This window comes from Xyrauchen texanus, chromosome 13, assembly GCF_025860055.1.
Source record: "Xyrauchen texanus isolate HMW12.3.18 chromosome 13, RBS_HiC_50CHRs, whole genome shotgun sequence".
Classification (NCBI taxonomy): Eukaryota; Metazoa; Chordata; class Actinopteri; order Cypriniformes; family Catostomidae; genus Xyrauchen; species Xyrauchen texanus.
In genome coordinates, this window is record NC_068288.1 from 32,464,461 (window position 1) to 32,486,295 (window position 21,835).

General features: G+C 37.6%; 1 protein-coding gene across 5 annotated transcripts in view; it reads right to left on the minus strand.

The window, feature by feature from the left end:
* Positions 1-118: 118 nt before the first annotated feature.
* Positions 119-21,835, minus strand: part of LOC127653964 (histone deacetylase 4-like) — a 41,792-nt gene continuing 20,075 nt past the window's right edge. For 2 of the 5 annotated variants that reach the window (XM_052140849.1, XM_052140848.1), the window contains 21 exons: positions 20,791-20,893; positions 18,256-18,349; positions 17,985-18,061; positions 17,702-17,812; positions 17,298-17,404; positions 16,330-16,486; positions 16,072-16,250; positions 13,523-13,829; positions 10,316-10,449; positions 10,114-10,222; positions 9,935-9,969; positions 9,378-9,485; positions 9,231-9,286; positions 9,056-9,143; positions 7,745-7,864; positions 7,497-7,594; positions 6,418-6,536; positions 5,127-5,260; positions 3,124-3,208; positions 2,909-3,047; positions 119-2,425 (listed from right to left, as the gene is read on the minus strand). In XM_052140849.1, the coding sequence (XP_051996809.1) occupies positions 2,380-2,425; positions 2,909-3,047; positions 3,124-3,208; positions 5,127-5,260; positions 6,418-6,536; positions 7,497-7,594; positions 7,745-7,864; positions 9,056-9,143; positions 9,231-9,286; positions 9,378-9,485; positions 9,935-9,969; positions 10,114-10,222; positions 10,316-10,449; positions 13,523-13,829; positions 16,072-16,250; positions 16,330-16,486; positions 17,298-17,404; positions 17,702-17,812; positions 17,985-18,061; positions 18,256-18,349; positions 20,791-20,893 (2,406 nt within the window). In that variant the 3' untranslated portion in view covers positions 119-2,379. Of the gene's footprint in view, positions 2,426-2,908; positions 3,048-3,123; positions 3,209-5,126; positions 5,261-6,413; positions 6,537-7,496; positions 7,595-7,744; positions 7,865-9,055; positions 9,144-9,230; positions 9,287-9,377; positions 9,486-9,934; positions 9,970-10,113; positions 10,223-10,315; positions 10,450-13,522; positions 13,830-16,071; positions 16,251-16,329; positions 16,487-17,297; positions 17,405-17,701; positions 17,813-17,984; positions 18,062-18,255; positions 18,350-20,790; positions 20,894-21,835 lie in introns of those variants that run through there. The other 3 variants (XR_007971881.1, XM_052140850.1, XM_052140851.1) reach the window with 3 other exon arrangements.

Here is a 21,835-nt window from a genome sequence, read left to right on the forward strand (position 1 = left end):
AGCACACTTTTAAATTAAATTAATAATCAGAACCAAATGATTAGCATAATTTTGTAGCATTTTTTTTTTTTCACAGTTCCAGAATTGCCAAGACACAAAGGGATAGTCATTTGACAATGTAATTTTTTAAAAACTTTTTAATAGTCTAATGTAATACTATCACACCTCTGGTAGTTGGTTATCACCTGCCCATACTGTCACCTGTGTTATAGGACTGATTATAGGTTTGTATAGATTCACTCATATAAGACTGCATGCATTTGTATTATTATGTTAATCTTTCTTTTTATATTTACATATAGATTGTGATAGAATGTGATTTTAGCGTTTGCCTAACAATTCGGGCAATTTTATATACATCCATTATATCATGTCATGAAATTGGTAAATTTATGCATGCGTGGGCAGCCCATTAATAAAATAACACTTGTGACACATCATTACAAATCACCCTTGATTTCAATAAAACGTTAGAAATAGTAACAATATGGCTTTATTTTAATCCTTAGAACAGTAAAAACAGTTGACAGTGTAAAACGTTGTAAAAAGTTTGAATGATATACACTACTAAAATTGGAATGTAGCAAACAAGAGGAATTTGTTGTGTTAAAGGGTTAGTTCACCCAGTTTAAATTAAAATTATTTCATTATTTACTCACCCTCATGCTATCCCAGATGTGTGACTTTCTTCTGCTGAGCGCTAACACAGAATTTAGGAAGAATATTTCAGATGTGTTGGGCCATTCAATGCAAGTGAGTGGTGGGCTGAACTTTGAAGCTCCGACAGGACATAAAGGCAGCATAAAAACAATCCATACATCTCCAATGGTTTAATCCATACCTTCTGGAGGGATATGATAAGTGTGGATGAAAAATGGATAAATGTTTAAGTCCTTTTTTACTATAAATTCTTCTCCCTGTCCAGTAGGTTGGGATATGCACGGAGAATGTAAATTGGCACAAAATAATGTGAAAGTGGGGGGGACCCTGGGTAGCTCAGCGAGTTTGAATTCTAGTATTCTGAGTATTCGAGTATTTTGAGTAACTCCAGCCAGTTACCCTTTTTTGGAGTTTAAAAGTTCTGGACACCATTCACTTGCATTGTGAGATATACAGAGCTGAGATATTTTTTCTAAAAATATTTTTTGTGTTTTGCAGAAGAAAGTCATACACATCTGGGATGGCATGAGGGTGAGTAAATGATGAGGGAATTTTCAGTTTTGGTGTAACTATCCCTTCAGTTGCATTTCACACAAAAAAATGCTTTAAACTGTAATTGTAGCACAACAATAAGCATTAACAACAGAAAATTAAAACCCTTATGAGAGTGACCTAAGATAAAGTACCAAAAAGTATGGACCCTCCTACTCATTCTTTATTCTTGATTATTTTCCACATTTTAGAATATTAGTACTGTTATCAAAACTCTTAAAATACAGTTCCCATTTATGGTGACCACTTTTTAACTGTTGAATGCATACATTTAAAAAGTTAAGAAATGTGTACATGGACACAACTAAAGGGCAAATGGTGAAACAAGATGAATATGCTCCAAGTACAATGTATCCAATCTTTTGACCGATACTGTAAGTCGAGGCTTTCGTGGCCTTTCAAATTGACATAGCAGAGCACAAAGTACTTCACGACTAAATGACTGATAAATTACATTGAAGGATATCATCCTTAAATATTAATTCAAGAAAAAGCCATCAGCATTTTAACAATAGCAGGTTCAGAACACGCTTTGATTTTAAAAAAACATTTGACAATAAAACATCTCAACCACAATGTAAAACTCTCAGGATAATTTTTTTGTTTTTGTTTTTTGTAATGAGTAATAAATGTAGAGTGCATTTAACAAAAACTTCTAAATACTGTATATATTCTTAAGACTAGTTTAAAGCATTAAGGACTGATAAATACTTTCATAGTCTGCTAAAGTATAAAACTAACAAACAGTATCTCAGTGTAACATAAGTACTTCTGTTTGAATACATTTTCAGTTTGGAGAAGACTTGTGTGGGAGAACAATCTTTCACTTAATGCCTCTTACAAATGTTCACTTCCTTCATACATGATATCCTTGTTTGAAATTGCCCTGAGACATCATGTGCAAGCTATAAATGTATATAACATAATGACTCACAAGATTTTATTACATGTGACATGACATTGAAGCTCTCTTGTTGCTCAGAGAGGGTCTTATCACTACTTATTTGGCAACAGTTGTTATGGATTGTCTCCTGTCTTACACAACAACGCATTCACACAACACAGGCATACTAACTTCAGGCCTCTATGGCACTGGGTGTCCATCCTCTTCTTGGAAATGAATATGAAATCTTCCAGCATATAATTAGGAGAAACAGTAACTGGCTCCTACATTAAATGATCTTCATCATTCTCCATTGGCTCATTTGGGAAACTACAGATAATATCAACAAATAACAGTGGAAAAAAATAAGTATTTTAAGATCTCTTGAAATCATAAGTTGGAGTTTTGTGGCTTTTTGCCTATCTAAAGGCTGCAAAGTTAGTGCATGTTAGTTTTGATGCCATCTATATTCTTGTATACTCCAAAAATGTTGCCATTTTGTTTTCCTCACATATGTGCATTTGTAATTGATAGACTTTCTCTTTCTGAACAATGTACAAATGACTGTTGAATTGTTTGCAGGGCCATATATAGATTATTCTTCAGTAAAATGCACTCTAAATAGTAGGCTAGTAAAATGTTAAATTACCATTTTTGGCCATTAAACATACATCTGTAATAACATATTCACATATGCAAGAGGACAAAACATACTGTATACTGCATACCTCTCAATAAATACCAACAACAAACTTTTCTTTTGTCAGCCGGGGCTTTAAACCTGAGTCTTTGGTTATTATATGGTTGACTTACCAGCTTCTGTTTGAAACAGTCATAGTGAGGCCATCCAGGGCTGAAGCAGCACCACTGCCCACCGAGTAGCTCTTCTCTGCTTTTACATATGGCAGAGACACAGTGTCTAGCATAGCCCTCACTGAACTCCAGTACTGACCTGAGAGAGACAGAAACAGCTTAACATGGAAACGTATGTATGTAGCAAAATGAAACAAGACATGAAGGATTCTCACTCTGTACACGCAGAACTGTCTCCAAAGAGTCAACTGCATTATCACAGGGTCTCCTCAATAATTCTTCTTCAGCTAAAGGTTCAGGCTGAAAACACATGCACATGCACATTCACACAAAAGGCAAGGTATTGTAACATAGGGCCCTATTTTAAGAGTGCTAGCGCAAATTGATAATTCGTATACACAAAGTCAGTGGCATGGCCATGAAGTTTTGGTATTTTCATGCAGGCGCAAGTGGGTTTGGCAAAATTGCGCATGCAAAGTGCTAATGGGCTGCACCATCTGCATCCTATTATACTGCACAGTCCATTCCCTGTTAAGCACAAGTGATTTAAACAAAGACAGCACATTCATTAGAATTTGGTAGTGTAAATGGACTGTATGCAGTGAATTAGAAGAATAGACCTACATTCTTTTGTGCATTAACTGTGTTCTTGTTGAATGTCAGGCATATTTCTTTGACAGTGATACATGTCTTTTATATGTATGGAAAATTTGTTTTTCATCAGAATTTGGATGTAGGCTCCATTTAATTATAGAAAATGTAAGTATTATTAGTCATATTGATCAAGTGACTCAGAAATCATGGCTAGCATTAACAGTTATTTTATCGGACTTCCAGGTTAGGCTGTGGATTTTTACCAGTCAATTTTGCTTTATAATTTAATTAACCTATTGAAACACACACAAAAAAAAAATGATTAAAATTACATTACAAACTAAACAAAAAAATAATTAAAACAAAAAATGTGGTAATTTTTTTTTTATATAATCACCTCCCCAAAAAATTCTAAAATGTAACCCTCTCCAAATTCATCCATTGGCCTCTTTTGCAGTGACTTCAAAATCACTCTAAGACAACAGGTGAAAAAATACTAATACAGATTAGATCATAAATACTATTGTTTTCTTTTCTCCCCAGTTTGGAATGCCCTATTCCCAATGTGCTCGTGGTGGCATAGTGACTCGCCTCAATCCGGGTGGCAGACGATGAATCTCAGTTGCCTCTGCATCTGAGACCGTCAATCCATACATCTTATCATGTGGCTTGTTGAGCGCATTACCGCGGAGACCTAGCGTGTGTGAGGCTTCATGCTATTCTCCGCGGCATCTACACACAATGCACCATGTGCCCCACCGAGAGCGCATTATGGTGACCACGAGCAGGTTATCCCAACGTGACTCTACCCACCCTTTCAACCGGGCCAATTGGTTGCTTAGGAAGCCTGACTTGAGTTACTCAGAACACCCTGTCATAAATACAATTGTAAATATAAACATAATGATTGAAAAGTAAACCATGGCCTCTAGTAAGTTTAACACAAATCTCATACATTTTTGTTTTATATAACGGCTACAACATTGATTATCAGGGGCCGTATTTGATGTTCCACTATATTACCTGCTGGCGGAATCTCTAAACTGAAAATTCAGGAATTAATTTTAGACTTTGCGCTGAGAATAGAGGAGCTTATAAAACATCTTAGCACAATAGCCCACAGTTTGCACACATACACCCACAGATACCACAAACAATCATACTCACGCCCACTTGTGCTTTGCACTGGATTGAAAATTGTGCTTAGAATTAGCACTCTCACGAAAATGGGAAAAGACATAGCACACGTCGTTGTGCATAGCAATATACAATATATTACCCCGACATGATTGAAATATAAAAATAAAACTAATCACCAATGCTACAGTGGGTATCAAATACAGATGATGAGGGAGTGATAGTAAATTTAGAATCTTTCTCTCTTCTGACTGTCATAATACATCTCTATCTATTTTTTCCTCTTTTGGAAAGTCGTGGAAATGTAATAATGGATTTTGTCTTTTGCTGTTGGAGCAAATGCAAACACAAAAATAATATTTGCTGTGGTCTTCAATTCACTGCTACAACAGTTTAGCGTGCTATAGTTTACTTCCGTGTTTTAAACCCAGAAATTGGAAAAGGGTCCATTAAACACTTGTACATTTTGGCATATGTATGAACAAACCTCAAATCCCACGAGAGCGTTGACACAGGCCTGGGATGCATCACAGAGAGAGGAGAGGTCATAACCTCCCTCTAACACCAGCACTACACGACCTTCAGCCAACTCCATTAACTTCCGGGTCAGGAGTCCAAAACCTGAAACATGTACAGGCCACATACTGTAAACCTGAAAATGTTCAAATGCATTTTAGATATAACATTATAATATATATATATAAAAAAAAGTATATTAAAATTATTCACATATTCGGTCAGTGGTGCATGTTATACTTAAATGCTTTTTACATGTGGTATAATGGTTGCTGGTAAAGAAAATAAAAGCCACAAAAAGCCTGGGAGTTTGACATGTTGGCTAAATCATGGCCATAATTTGGACATCCATTAGTGGTGTCAAGTAGAGGTAAACCGATATATTGGTTTTACAGATTAATCGGCTGATAGTTGCTTTTTGGAACTATTGGTTATCAGCATAAATCAATGGCAATAGTTGCCAGTATATAATTTTTTCTATTATTTTGTGTTCCTCTATGACCATTTCGGTGTGATTTCAACCATGGCATGATTGTTGGTGCCAGATGGGCTGGATTTGAATATTTATATAACTGCTGATCTTCACGCACAACAGTCTCTAGAGTTTATGGTGCCAGAAACAAAAAAACATCCAGTGAGCAAAAGTTCTGTGGACAGAAATGCCTTATTGATTAGAGAGGTCAATGGAGAATGGCCAGACTGGTTCAAACTGACAGAAAGGCTATGATAACCCAACTGTATAGTGAGCAGAATGGCATCTCAGAATGCACAACACATCAAACATTGTGGCAGATGGGCTAAAACAGCAGAAGACCACGTTGGGCATTATATTAGGACCATAGTGTTCCTAATAAAGTGCTCAATGAGTGTAGTGATTCTATAGCAATATACGGTATTGTAGATGATTGTAAAAGTGCATGTTTTTTTTCCCCTGGGTGTACGTTTGAGCTGGAAGCAGAGACATTTCAAAATAAGAGTAATTCAAGCTTGTTTATAATGAAAAGTCCTGCATTATGCACCAAAGCGGTCGATTAATCAGTTATCAGCCTTTTCCACTATCTTAGTTATTAGTATCTGCAAAATCCACTATAGGTCGATCACTAGTGTCAAGAATGCTAAGTCAACAAAAATAGTCAAATCAAGACAATATTAAGCTCAGATAATATAATCAAAAGTGCAAAGGTGTGGAACAATACTCTGGGTGTGAATTAATACTAAATAACACAAACTTAACAGCCACAGTGTGCATTTCTATTACCTACATTTAGCTGAGACATTGTATCCACCCAGAGCAGCTGGGTGACCCTCAGCAGCATCAAAACCAGCTGAAACCAGGACCATGTCAGGAGAAAACTCACGAGAAATTGGCATAACTACTGTTCTGTAAAGAGAGATAGAGAATTCATTAAGTGCAAAGTGTGCAATTTTCAAGCTTGATTTTTACTTTTGATATTAAAATATAAGTGGTGCTATTATACAGTATTTCTATAATAATTAGTATAGAATATTTTGCCTTTTTATCGTCCACAGGCGATATCGTAAGTCAAATCATTTAAAATATTAACAGCATACCTGTTCTCAACAAGCCACATGGTTTGAGGAGTCAATGATTTTTTGCCTTAGCAAGCACCGATTATCAGCCTGGTCTCATGACATTTTTGTGAGCATTGAAACATTTTTGCAAAACTGAAATTACGCGCGTCATTACACGTTTGGCTGCGGTTTTCAAGTGAAAAGTCCAGCGGGTGGGATGCCAAAAGAGTGAAATGATGTTGTAATCAGACAAGGTTTTTAAGATGAATTTTAGATGGAGGTTTTAATAAGTAAAACGTACCTCCCTAACCTTTTTGTATTTACCCTAAACCTAACCAATAGTGTCTGAAAAAATAAATGAGAGTTTAACAAAACAGACAAACTTACACTTAACCATCACCTACACCTAACCTATAGTGTTTTATAATGTAAATTCAAAAAGAAAAAAAAGAAAACACACATTAACTGATGCTACCACGTCATTTTGCGTTGCTTCTATACCACTTTCATATCTTTGGCTGGACTTGAACCACTGCCATCGATCCTAAAGTCCAACGCTTTATCAGGTGAAAATAAAAATCAACAATTGTACTTGTGATTTGTGTGACACTGATTAAAACACACAGTTTATGTAGGGCCTCTAGTGTTCATTTCACCAGGAAACTGCAGTGAAATGTGGAAAGCGGGACGTAAAAGACAGTTTGTAAAATGTATATAGAGTGACGTTCATTCTATGAGACCAGGTTGACACTAACAATTGTTTCAAGCAGGTTTCTCAAAGGCTCCTACTTCATCCCCTAAAGAGTACCTGAAAGCAGCTAGGTATTCTGCATCACCCATTGGAGGATTCAACCCTCCTGACCAGGCCACATTTACATTATAGCCTTTACCTTCATCAGATCCTACCTGAGACACACAATCACATGCACAGAAGCAACAGTTATCTAGCAATAAAGTCACATAATCAATGTTCTTACATGGCTATATGCCAACTCAAATCTCAAACACACTTAATAACTGACTATCCTTTTTTCGAGGGAAGTTAACAAAACTAACCATAATAGGTTCTCCAGTACCAGGGAAGAAAGTGCCATTATCATAGCGATGCAGAGATATATAGAGAACACTAGGATCTGTGTAGAAAATCTTCTCAGTTCCACTACCATGATGAACATCCTGAGAAAGAGAAGAGGAAGGCAATTTTTATAAAAAATAAATACATAAATAAAAGCACCTTTTGGACACTCAAAGTTCATAAAGTATTTCACTCACTATTTATTGATTTTCAGTGATGTATAACATTTGTGTATATGGGTGATTATTACAAAACCTGTCAAGAAATTGTCCTGGTCCTATTATACTTCAAAATCAAAAGAAACAAATAAGAAATTACATTTTGCATGTTTAAAAAAATTGTCATTACTGCAATGCAAAAAATTATATTCATTATGATATTATTATTACTGCAACATGCACAAAATCATATTTAAGCTGTAATGTAATTATACATCATAGTAGTACTCTCTTGGTACCATATTTAATTTTCACTGCATTTAATTTACTAAATAAAATAAAAACAAATTCAACTGCATCTTTTCTATGCAATACAGTGAAAAAATTATTGTGTTATGTTACTGAGAATCATCATTGAAAACAATGGAAATAGTCAAAAGTAAAGTGTTCGGACATGATACGGTGATGAAAATTTGGGAGTAAAAAATCTTAATGGTCCTTCATTTTCTTTATTCAAAATATGATTTCATTTTTATTACAAAATAATAATAAATGTGTGTGTGTATGTGTGTGTTTGTAAATGAGTGCATCTAATGATTTGTTTTGCATAATAAGAAAATGAAGCCTATTATTGACACCATTATTTAGTATCTGCATTGTTATATTATTTCTATAACAATTATGGACATTTGTCTATGAATGTCGCAATATGTGAATGTATCAAGGCATAACATTTTTGAGTTTGTTTGGTAATTATCATTATTCTCAATTATTGTTCTTGAGTATATTAATAATTAGAATGTCATTTCTGCAATACAATGATTTTTTCATTGTATTAGAGTATTAGAATACGTATGCCATTTTTTTGCATTACAGTAAAGAGAATGCAATTTTTTGCATTACGGTGAAGAAACTTTCGGCTGAAAATGTGCTTAATTGTCATGATATAAATGTCAGAGTGATAGCCAAATTATACTGGCTCTAAAGCAAGGTTTCATTTGCATTAAGTAAAATATCATTTCTAATTTCTTTCTTTTGATTTTGGTATAAAATATAACTCAGACATGTTCTGGACAGGTTTCATGAGATTCTCCCAAATACATTAGATACAAATAATCTGTGTTTGTGTTTTACCCAATCCACTATAAGGATCCTTTTAATGTTCAATCTGTCCTGAAGCTGTTTAGCAGCAATGGCCACAGAGTTAAAGATACTGAAGCCACTATAAACATACAGAAGGAGAGAGATCAGTTTTTACAGTGACATTTAAAAATACTGCTGAATGTGTCTGCACTTATGAGCAACTCACTGTGTCTGAGAGTGTGATGCATGATGTCCTGGAGGCCTGACCACAGCAAAGCCATTCTGAGACAAAGAGAGAGAGATGGAGTTAAAGTCTGAACTATCACTGCCTTGTGATAATGGGAGAAGGAATTATGGATTATTGGAATCTCACCCTTAATTCTCCATTAGCCACACGCAGGGCCAGTTCAATCACACTACCAACTGCCATCTTAAGTGCCGTTATGCTGGATGTGCCATTCCATACCATATCAAGATCCCTCTGTCAATCACACACAAAAAAGTTCTTATGAACTTTCCTTGCTTGGGTTTCCCTTCCTTGCTTTTTCTTTCTATCTTAACTTTTCCCTTACAAATCCCATGGAACTGTGATATAGGGAAGAATGGGACTAGTGGTTTATTTCTGAAAAGTCAATTTCTGTCTATGCATCTGTCTTAAAACTTCTATTGAATGTTTCCTCCATTATTCCCCAGGAAAAAAGATGCAGCTCATTGAACACAAGTGGAATTTTGTGACAACATGCCCCAATAGCGGGGCATTTCATCACATTATACGGAGTACAATGGACTCTGCCGTTAAACAGCCTGTTATAGGCTTTTCAGCACCAGTAAAACAATTCTGAAATACAAAACAATTTATGAAACAGTGAAAATTTTAAAGTAATGTACAAAAACAATGGAATGATGCAGTTTCAAAGTGTTAAAACTCACCCCCTTTCCTCCACATGGCTGTGTCTGAAACACCTCTATATATGAAATGGTGGCAGGATGTTAACAAATTTAAAAAAAATACAAATTGAGAAAAACATACAATAATATGCATTTCAAGTATTTCATTCACAGTGTATGCTGTGCAAGTTAGTGTTTTTGTGAACATGTTTTATGCATACCCATGTGGTTGGGCAAATCTGTTTCTGAGAGCTCAGTGAAGAGAATAACATGTTTCTCAGAATGGACGGACTGTAGTTCCTTTAAACTGGCCAACCTACCCTTAACCCTCTAAAACACAAGCACAAAAGGCACAATAAAAGGATGCCAAGTTGGGTGTCAAGACAGCTATGTCCATTAGATCTGCTCAGCATTGGTCTGTACCTCACACTGATTCCTGAGTCCACACTCCAGCAATCTTGACCAGATACTCTTAATTCTGCCAGCATGCTCAGGGTGATTGCTGTTTTCTCCACAGTCACACTCATGTTTCAGCATCTGAGAGTCATACACCAAGCCTACACACACACACACACACACACACACACACGTATTTATGATTTTCTTTGATTATATAATCTTGAGGTAACAGTAAATAGATAAAGCAGGTTTTCTACGCTTCATGATCTGACATACAGTACTGTGCAAAAGCCTTAGTCAGGTGTAAAAAATGCATTTAATGTTGTAATTAATTTTACTTATCAATTGACATCATACAAAGTGCAGGAATCAATATAAAAAAAACTATATTAATATTTGGTGTGACCAACCTATGCCTTTAAAACAATAATTCTCCAAAGTACACTCGTACATAGTTCCCCTTCTGTCACTCGATGTAGTGACACTTCTCTGATCTTTGAGAAAAGGCCAATGAAAATTGGTGAGTGGAATTTGCATGCTACTCCCCTGGACATACAGGTATATAAGAAGCTGGAATGCAAACACTCATTCAGACTTCTTCTTCAGAGCCGAGCGGTTGTATTTCACTGAGCTGAATTGCTCTGCCAGCCATTCATCTCTCGCTCTTACTAGCTGTTTGTTTTTACACAATGCAGCGGCTCTCCCCCTCTCGCAACGGTGTTGCGCAGAGAAACACACCTGGGCACTTCAGCAGCAAAGAGCATATTTTCTAATAAGAAAAAAGTATATTTTCTCTAAAAGAGAACATTTCCTACTAAAAGAGTGATACTTACAAAAGTGTCTTTTAAAGATGCCTTTTCATTTGTGTGTTTTTCCTGGTTACGGTCGCTATCTCTCCACTTCTGACGGCCACGATCGCTGTCTTACGTGCTTGGGTGCTACCCACACGGAGATGGCATTCGTGGATGGTTCATGCCCTCATTGCGAGCCACCCCAGCAGCTACCCGGCTCGGTCCTTCTACCTACGGGTATGAGGTGGAGTCGGTTAGCACTGGGGGCAATTTGGGGGCTTCAATGGGAGCTTCTTCACCGGGAAATGCTCCATGGACCTCCCATTCCCCAGCACGCTCGTATGCCCGGTCGAGTTCTGGGATGAGACTCCGCCACCTTTGGCTCAACATGGTCGAGTCGAGAGGCTGACAAGGTTCGATTCCTTGATGCCGCTGAACAGGTTGGCCTGTTCAGCGACACTGTTGGAGACTTCGCCCAGCAGTTTTCGACAGTAAGGAAGCAGACGGAGGCTATTCAGCACATCTTGCCCCGGTGTGGCTCAAGATCCTGCACCCCAATCTTGGACCTGGGCTTTGCAAAGACTCCCGTTCAAGATGCTGACACAAAAACGCATCTTAACGAGTGTCCGGAATCAAGATTGGTTTGCGGTGGTAGACCTGAAGGATGAGTACTTCCATGTCTCTGTGCCGCCCCCTGCGGAGCAGCACCCACTCTACCAGCGGTGTAACGGACTCCAGGGCTCTGACCAACGGCGCCTCTCTAGCAGACATTTGTAGAGCAGTGGGCTGGGCAATACCTAATCTCACTAATCGTCCCGTGTGTTGTCAGGTTCAAACAGGTAAGTCTCGGGACAGCTGGCCAGGTGTACCGCTTGAGTATAGCTCCTTTCCCCTCCCTTGAGTTGAAGATGTGCGCTCTTCTCCCAGTCACGTTCATAAAAGTGTGGACCCTGGATATCCTTCCTCCTTAGCCCAGTGGCTTGCGAGTTTTCAGAGAAATTCGCCGCCGGCCCAGTACATTTGTCATTAGGCCCTTTACTAGGGTAGGTGCTCCACATGCATTCATTATCCTGTTGATAACCACGTGTGATGTATTTTCCGCAAAAGGGTTTACTGATGTAACCTCCATTCCCTGATGGAGGGAACGAGATGTTTTGTCCCTCCTGCCACAACACCGAACTACCCGCTGAATCGGCCGCGACCTTGTCTCAGCTTCTTGAATGAGTGTTTGCAATTCCAGCTTCTTGTATATTGTGGCATGCAAATTCCACTCAAAGATCAGAGATGTCTGGGGCTCCCAGGAGCGACCCCTAGTGTCACTACATCAACACAACGTCTCGATGTAGTAAAACGTCTTTTTAGATTAAAAAAAAATAAAATGTATGAGATGCATAGTGTCCAGCTATAAATACAAAGCAGTTCCATCTGAATACCTGTGGTGTTTGCATGTGTTGTATGCTGACAAATGTATAGACAGTGTAGACATTTAGGTCTTGTCCACACTAATATGTGTTCATTTGAAAACGCATCTATTTCTCTCCATTTTGGCCTTTTGTCCACACTGAGACAGCGTTTTTGTCAGCGAAAACTGAGCTTTTTGAAAACACACTCCAAAGTGGACAAATTTGAAAACGCAGTTTTCGCGTTGTAGTGTGGACTGTGAAAACGGATACTTTGGAAAACGATGATGCATTTTTAGTCATGTGATCTATCCAACCAAAACAATCAAGATGGCGGCCTGTGTTATAGCGGTGCTGTTGTGCCTGATACTCACTTTGATAGCGTTGTTGAAAAATAAATGTCACTTTGTACAGCCATCACATTGCATTTCTTCAAAGGCGAAGGGAAATTTACTCGGAATTGTCCAGCGACAGGACACGAGGACAATTGTGTTTCAGACCGTACATGCAATGGGGATTTTCGCATGCGCAGTGACAGGATTTAAGCATGTTCATACATTTCAGTGTGGACGAGCAACTTCTGGAAAACGCTTGAAATCGTACAGTGGACAGAGTGCGTTTTGAAATGAAAATGGCATTTTCAAATGTATCCGGATTAATGTAGATGTAGCCTTAAACTGTGTAGTATGTTTAACATTTTAATGTAGACCATGGTCCCCCTGGGCCCCAGTGAGGCTGCCTCGCCCACACTGCCGGTAGCTATGCCACTGGTTGTATTGCCCATGGTTCTACTTCTATTCTATTTTGTCTTCTTCTCGAACACTCAAATGGACATGCCAATCTCCCTTATTCTACTTGCAAAATGAATGTTTTGAAATCTAAAACTGACTTACTATTGACACACTAAAGAAGATGATATTAAATAACTGCCTTAAGACAAATGTTTTTGTGAATCATCTAATGTGCCCAAGACTTTTGCACAGTACTGCATATGTGAAGAAATATGAGGTTGCTGTATTAGACATCCCCTCTCCTCTTACCTGTGGTGTGGTGTGGTATGTTCCTGATACTCTGGGTGGACAGAGGTGAGGTTAAGCATGAAGGCAGAGTTCTGTTATAAGTGTAGTAGCCTGGAGAGGAATGAGCATGTATAAGTTTCTGGTGAGTCATTCTGTTTGGCTGGTGATTACATTCTCCGAGGCTCTGTGCTTCCAATTGATTACTGCAACTGCTATGAAATGGTGATTCAAACAGACTGTGTCCGCCCACATTTGCATTCCCTTCCTCAACCCTCTTCTTTTCATGCAAATCTTCAGGAGACATGGACCACACTCTGCGAACAAGCACCTTCAAAAGAGACAAGAAGTGTGATAATAATATACTGTATATTCTAAAATAATATAAAATATTACATATTTTTTATTTTGTGCGCATGTGTGTTCATGCTTTGGCAATGTTGTATGCAAAGCAATCAAGCTGATAACATACAACCCCAATTCCGAAAAAGTTGGGACTGTATGGAAAATGCTAATAAAAACAAAAAGGAGTGATTTGCAAAACAACAACACTTTATTTTATGTTTTACCTTGTGAATTTAATTTTTATTTTGTTTAAATATACACTCATTTAAAAAAACACGATTTCGCCTAGGATGACATCTGGATGGCAGTTAATTTTGCTCCAAAATTTTGTATATATCTTTCTGAATTAATGGTGCCCTCACAGATGTGCATGTTACCAATGTCCTGGGCACTGGCACACCCCCATACCATGACAGACACTGGACCAGATGGACCAAAAGCCAGCTTTTCCTCTTGGCCTGGAGAACACAACGGCTGTTTTTTTCCCAAAGAATGTTTTCCACTGTTCTACTTTCCAAGCCTCTGTCATCGTATCCATATATGCAATAAGTGAAAATAGCACTGGTCACTGGTCAGTACAGACCAGCTATACTGAATGCATGACAACAGTCCAATGGTACATGTATAAATTATTAAAAACAATCCATATGCTTTGAAGAAAAGACATGGGAGATAAATATGTGAATTTAACTTCCTTCGGACTAACATCTGATGTGGTGGCATTAGTAAGAAAGCTTATTAGTTGTATGGGTTCGAGTCCACCTTTCGCCTATTTTAGTATTTTCCCCTTATCGATCCATATAAGCGAAGACATACAGTACACGCCATCGGATCGGTCACTTATTTTATATAAAATGTAACACATAAGGTCTAAATAAAGTATCTAAGGGGACTATGATATCACTAAATATAAACACAGCATTTTCATCATGATCATTAAAGGTTAGGCAGTGCAGAGAAGGGGGTGGACGTGCACACGCACACCTTTTCCAGTATGAAATGTGTAGATGGTGGCTTTTTGTAGTCACTCGGCATCTTACGGGCCACCAAAACGAGGGGCGCAGTAACACATTTCCTGGATGAATTACCATTTTTAAAACAGTAAGATCATAGGGATCGGAAATCATGCACATTCAAAAAGTGATTTTTCCAGCAGGACAATGCCAAATCTCATACTGCCCGGATTGCTTGGTTGTGTAAGCAGAGAGTGCAGGTGCTAGATTGGCCTGCCTGCAGACCTGACCTATCTCCAATTGAGAATGCGTGGTGCATTATGAAGCACAAAATACGACAATGAAGAAATACGACTTGCAATTGTGCAAGTGAAGACCTGAAAAATGTATGAATGTGGGTAATTCAATTGTCATGCAATTGTTACATTTATGTGCTTTTTTCTACCTGACCTAAGCATTAAAAAATTTTTTTTTCTGTTTTAACCTATGGTAATATTTGTTTTACTTTGAATCAATACAGTAAATTTAGATGTACCACATGAAGCACATTTTTATATTAAATCTGAAGTGTGGAATAGCGTCAACAAACAGAATTGCAAAAAAATAAACATTATATTCAAACATTGTTTTCAGCTATCTGAATACATCCTTTGCCTCCCATTTGTTTAATTAACAGACTGTCCCACCCCAATCTCACTGTCAGGCCACTCAAACAAACTGAAATACTGAAAGTGCCATAGAGCCACAGTGTTTTCAGTTTTTGGTAAATTAACCTTTGAATGGTTTATTATAATTGACAGCATATTAAGCAGGGATTGGAGAAAGTACATTTAACATTGAAATGATTACGTACATCAGCTTAAAAACTAAAATTTCAGGGTATACATCTTCAGTATTCCAAATGCAGTGACACAGATAAAATATAAAAGTGCCTGAGTAATAAATACAAGTAGTTCATTTAAAAAATGGTGGTCACACACAGCAAAAGTTGCCTAAGTAGGTGCCTAAATAAATAAATAAACCTATGAGCATTCCTCTCAAAATGTCACGTTTATGGTGAGATTAACATCGTAAACTTTTTAAACTAATTTGACAACATGCGGTGGTGATACACTATTGTAATAATTGATGCATGCGGTCATGAATTTAAAGACCCTCCCATTAATCCAATACTCAATACAGTACATGGTTTTGTGTCTCAGTGTATCACTTGAGATCAGATCACCCAAGATGTATCTCAATGCCAGGTGTAAACAGGGCCAGTATATATCTCACCTTTTTTGGAAGAGTGTGTTGCTGGATTCTCTCCTGTGGCCAGGAGTTGGGCTGTTGGTATGCAGGGAGTGTAAATGTAAGACTCTGTCTATGAATGTGTGTGTTGTGCTGGATAAAAGATGGTGCTGATTGGGTTTTGGCCAAAGCCCTATGGGACAACACTGCACATGGCACAGGAACTGTGAGAAAGAAAATACATATCATATACAGCTTTTCTGGTGACATTCATTAAAAGATTGATTTGTAGGTGCGCGTTACCTGTAAGAACATGTGGATGCACTGTAAGAACATGGGGATGAAGTGGCTGTAAATGAGGAGAGAATGCCCAACCTTGTTGCATGACAGGCAATAGGATGGGGTTCTGGGCACCAATGTGCAGAGGAGATTCTGCCTGTTGCATATTGTCGCTCACCAACTAAATGATTAGAGTTAGGGTTAACACAACATTATAGTCACTTCACAGCTGCCCTCACAGTCTGTTAATCTACCAACCAACAATACACTTCCAACAGGGATGGATAGCGCTAGTGATGTCACACGCTTAAATACTTCCTCACCAGCTAAATATGTGGCGCTAATAAACAACCAGGAGCACGATGTAGCCATAATAAATGAGAAAAGTCTTTCTTCTGTGGAACAGAAATGAAGATGTTAGGCATGCATCTGTCACTATTTACTTTCATTGTATGAAAAAAGAAAAAGATGCAATAAAAGTGAAAGGTGACTGAGGCTGTCAGCCTAACATCTCCTTCATGTTCCACGTAAGAAAGAGTGAGAAATGATGACAGAACTTTCATTTTACGAAACTTTCCCTTGAACTAAAAAATAAACTAAAAATACTGTATAAAATGTGTGTCAAGGGCAAATAAATATGTATGAAATTCCAAGACCGTAGATTAAAGAGCTCTGAGAGCTGGGCTTTCACATTTCATGAATGAACATGCCTAATGCTAAGCAACCACAATGCTAATCCATACCATAGTTGAGAATAATAAATTTAGGCACATAAATAACCTGCATGCAAAGTTTGGTGACGTTCACCTAAAAGTCACAAAGTTATTGCTATTATAATGAAGAAGAAAAGGAATCCAAACTAAAAACTTTGCTACTTGAACCCCTGAAATCAGTCTTATGGGACTATATATATATTTATGGGACAGTCAGGTATGTTTGCATACAAAAGGGCGAAAGTGAGAAAACAGCGTGAGAGAAAACCAATAACAAACCTCTTTTGAAATTGGTGCACAACAGGTCTGTTGATCTAGAAGTATTTTCAATAGTTTGTCTGGTGTTGAACTCCCCATGGATACTGAAACAGTGCTGGGAGAGGCACCTACAAATTATTTATACACACCAGCTAAATACAGGACTGCATGAACGATCATGGTGCATAATGAGAATTTTATTCACCAAATTGTTTTTTTACTATACTTACTATAGACAATAACTTCTGGAGGAATTATGTTTTGCAGAAAATAATTTGGTTTAAATAAAAACGTGAAGCATTATCTGTGTCAAAGTTATAGTGGGTCAGAAAATCTAGCTCTAAAGGTGGGGGTGAACATGATTTTACTCTGAGCTGAAGCAGAAGTATGCAACTCATGAACTATGAATAAATATTTTTACACACCCATAGCGTCAGATGCTTGGACAGAAGGGGGCGCACTTGTTTTACGGAGCAGTGGGTTCAGTCTGCCCAATGCGCTTCTCTTTGGCCGCACCTTCAGAATTGGCTCTGAGACTGCACACACACACACACACACACACACACACACACACACACACACACACACACACACACTTAAAATTAGGGTCTAAAGGTATGAAACATTAAATTACATTAAATTACATTTATTTAAAGTACTTTTGTGTATTTATGTTCACATGTGAATGTATACATGTATGCATATCACCTGTTCTTCGTAATGGATTGTCCTCCCCAAAATAGTGGGATAGATACTGGAAATGGTGTGGATCCTGACTTGGCTTCCTATTCATGGAAAAATAATAATGCCTCACCTTTTCACAAAATCCTGGTAATTAGAATACAACCTTAGAGTGACAAGGTTTCAAGAAAAGATATATTCCAGTATCTTTTTTTTTTAATTATTAAATTATAGAGTGGCTTCACATAGAGAGTAAAGAGACAACAATTGTTATATATAAGTTGTTATCGTGTCCAACCTGAGGTAACTGTCAGGAGTAGCTGCAGCTTGGTCCAGCCTACTCAAAATATGCTGCTGTAGCTTTTGTTTCACCCAGGGACTGGCAACTGCACCTGCCAATCACAACAATCAACAAATCAGACCAGTCCAGGCGGACTATGTTCTCAAAAAGTTACTGCAGTTGTTCTCAATCTCAACTGGTGGGTTGTGAATCTGTTCTGATACAAAAAGAAAATAATACAATTATACGAACCATATAATTTTGGATTGATAGAATAGCTAACTAAATAGGTACACTGGCGGCCAAAAGTTTGGAATAATGTACAGATTTTGCTATTATGATAAGAAATTGGTACTTTTACATGCAGCAATGACATCATTGCAGATCCTTGGCATTCTAGCTGTCAGTTTGTCCAGATACTTGGGTGACATTTCACCCCACACTTCCTGTAGCACTTGCCATAGATGTGGCTGTCCTGTCGGGCAATTCTCTCGCACCTTATAGTCTAGCTGATCCCACAAAAGCTCAATAGGGTTAAGATCCATAACACTCTTTTCCAATTATCTGTCGTCCAATGTCTGTGTTTTTTTACTCACTCCAACTTTTTGTTTTTGTTTTTCTGTTTCAAAAGTGGCTTTTTCTTTGCAATTCTTCCCATATGGCCTGCACCCCTGAGTCTTCTCTTTACTGTAGTACATGAAACTGGTGTTGAGCGGGTAGAATTCAATGATGTGCTCAGCTGAGGACATGTGAGGCATCTCTTTCTCAAACTAGAGACTCTGGTGTACTTATCCTCTTGTTTAGTTGTACATCTGGGCCTTCCTCATCTCTTTCTGTCCTTGTAAGAGCCAGTTGTCCTTTGTCTTTGAAGACTCTATTGTACACCTTTGTATGAAATCTTCAGTTTTTTGACAATTTCAAGCATTGTATAATCTTCATTCCTCAAAACAATGATTGACTGATGAGTTTCTAGAAAAACACGTTTCTTTTTTGCAATTTTTGACCTAATATTGACCTTAAGACAGTCTATTGCATACTGTGGCAACTCAAAAACTAACATAAAGACAATGTTAATCTTCATTTAAAGAACCGAATATCTTTCAGCTGTGTTTGATATAATGGCGAGAGATTTTATAGTACCAAATTACAATTTAGCATGATTACTCAAGGATAAGGTGTTGGATATGGCTGCCGGAAATGGGACCGGTCTAGATTTGATAAAAAATGACATTTTTTCAAATAGTGATGGTGCTGTTTTTTACATCAGTGATGTCCTTACTATACTTTGTGATCAGTTGAATGCCACTTTGGTGAATTAAAGTGCCAATTTCCTTTCGAACAGCAAAATCTGTACATTATTCCAAACTTTTGTCCGCCAGTGTATGTCAACTTTAAAAAGAGAGGAGAACACGCTTCCGATATATTTTGTTTGTTTAACTGATGTCAAAGGATATGGATCTAATAAAAATGCTGTATTTTTGTGCAAATCCATCTGTCACTTAGGTAGAAGCTAGAGAAATTAGGCAGATGCCAAAATGGACATGTTGAGTGACATGCCCTCATCCTTAAAACACATGAACAAAATTACAGAAGGTTATTAAAAATATGACCCAGAATCACTGACTACTGAGAGCACGAAACCACTGAAATTCAAGAGACATATAGGAACCTATAATAAACCAATTAAAACATTTAAATTGTAACTAATTTTTCTTATTTTGTTTACTTTTGTACAGATAAAAAACTTTGTATTGTATTGGGCTGCTTGATGTCAGATAGAAAAACTGTGTCCTGAAGCAATACTAGTTGAGAACCAATGAGATATTGCTGTATATAAGCTATACTGTATATAACTTATACTGCTTTTAAAGAATTTATGTTTAGCTTAAGGTTTATGTAACTGGGCCAGTTATATGGAAAGCTTATGCAAAAACAATTAATTTAACAAAAGAAAGAGAGCATAAAGTAATAACGGTATTCAATAAACAGTACTATGCAACAGTCTTAGGCACATTAAATGTTTCACAAAAACTTTTGTCTTAAGATGGTTATTTTATATCTTCTGCTTTAGTGTATCAATTGGAAATATCAATTTAAGAATTCCAAACATTCCCTTTGTAAATAGAATAGAGGCAGAACAAGGAGCCCAACAACAGAATGTGTGGCCCCCACAGAGCCCTGATCTCAACATCGAGTCAGTCTGGGATTGCATAAAGAGACAGAAGACTAAATAGATAGAACTGTGGCAAGTATGTGGTAAGCACAACCTATCTGCCAACAAGCTTGAAAAATTGTGTGCAAGTGTACCTAGTAAATTAGTCCTGTTTTAAAGGCATAAGGTGGTCACGCCAAATATTGGTTTAGCTTTTGTTGTTGATTTTTATGTTTAATGCACCTTGTAAAAAGCTAATTGTTAAATAAAATAATATTCATGGTATTATTTTTGAAAACGTCCTCACTATATAGAATTTTTCACAACTGGCCTAAACTTTTGCACAGTGCTGTAGATTTATATAACCAAAACTTTTACTGTTAAAAACGAGATGAGTGTACTTTGTTCACTCTTCTTTTTAATCAAAAGCTGGTTCAGTGACTGTTTTCTCTCTTGTTCGGTCTCCTTCCCTCTCTCCTGCCTCCTGTGCTGCAGTTGAGACATCTGAATGAAGAGATAGTAAGACAGAATGTCAGTACTGATACAGGGATGCAGCAATGCAGTGAGAGGTCAAAATGTTGCAGTTGTTCAATAAAACTTTGGAGCACAACAGTGTGTGGAAAGTTACTATTTTTTAGATTGTTGCAGATTGCACCCAACCAGATTTGTATACACGCACACTTCTTCCATTCATTCTCCAAACTATATGGACATCAACCATGCCAACATATTTAACACAATCATTAATGATCAAGTATCTCTGAAGTGACACTAATTATGATATGAAACAATGTTAAAAAGAAAATTATAAGGCAGAGGCTATTTGCAAATATCGATAGATGCCATTTACACTAAGTGTAAATGGCAACCAAAAGCATACAAGTTTTAGATACTATTTACACCCCAAATTAAATACATAGAGTGTAGGGGCATCACTTCACTGCAGCATGTTTATTGTGTTTGTTTAGAGTCCAACAGACACCCTCCCACCCCTACCCCTAAAACTTAACCCTAACCTTACCTTACACAAATGAACCATGGTGTAACAGTTACCTTGTCTCGTTTTGCCCTTACCTCTTCTTTGCCCATTTTGTCCCTTTTCGTCTTCCGTAAGTTTTACTTTTGTCCCTTGTTTAGCTCCACAGTCCCCTTGTTAGCGTTCATGTTCTCTGTAATTAGTTTCACCTGCACTGTTCGTTTTCCCCTATATACACGCTGCCCTTTCGTTTCACACTTGTTGGTTAGTGTTTAGTTACCCCTTCGCTTTGCCAGCTCTAGTATTTCGCTAGCTTCCCCTGTTTGTACTACTCGCTGGTTTCGTCTCTGTGTATACTGATTTCCCGGCTTCGACCTAACGCTCCCCTTGACTACGCTTCATTGGATTTGCCCCTTTGTTGTATACTGATTTCCCGGCTTCGACCTTACGCTCCCCTTGACCACTCTTCT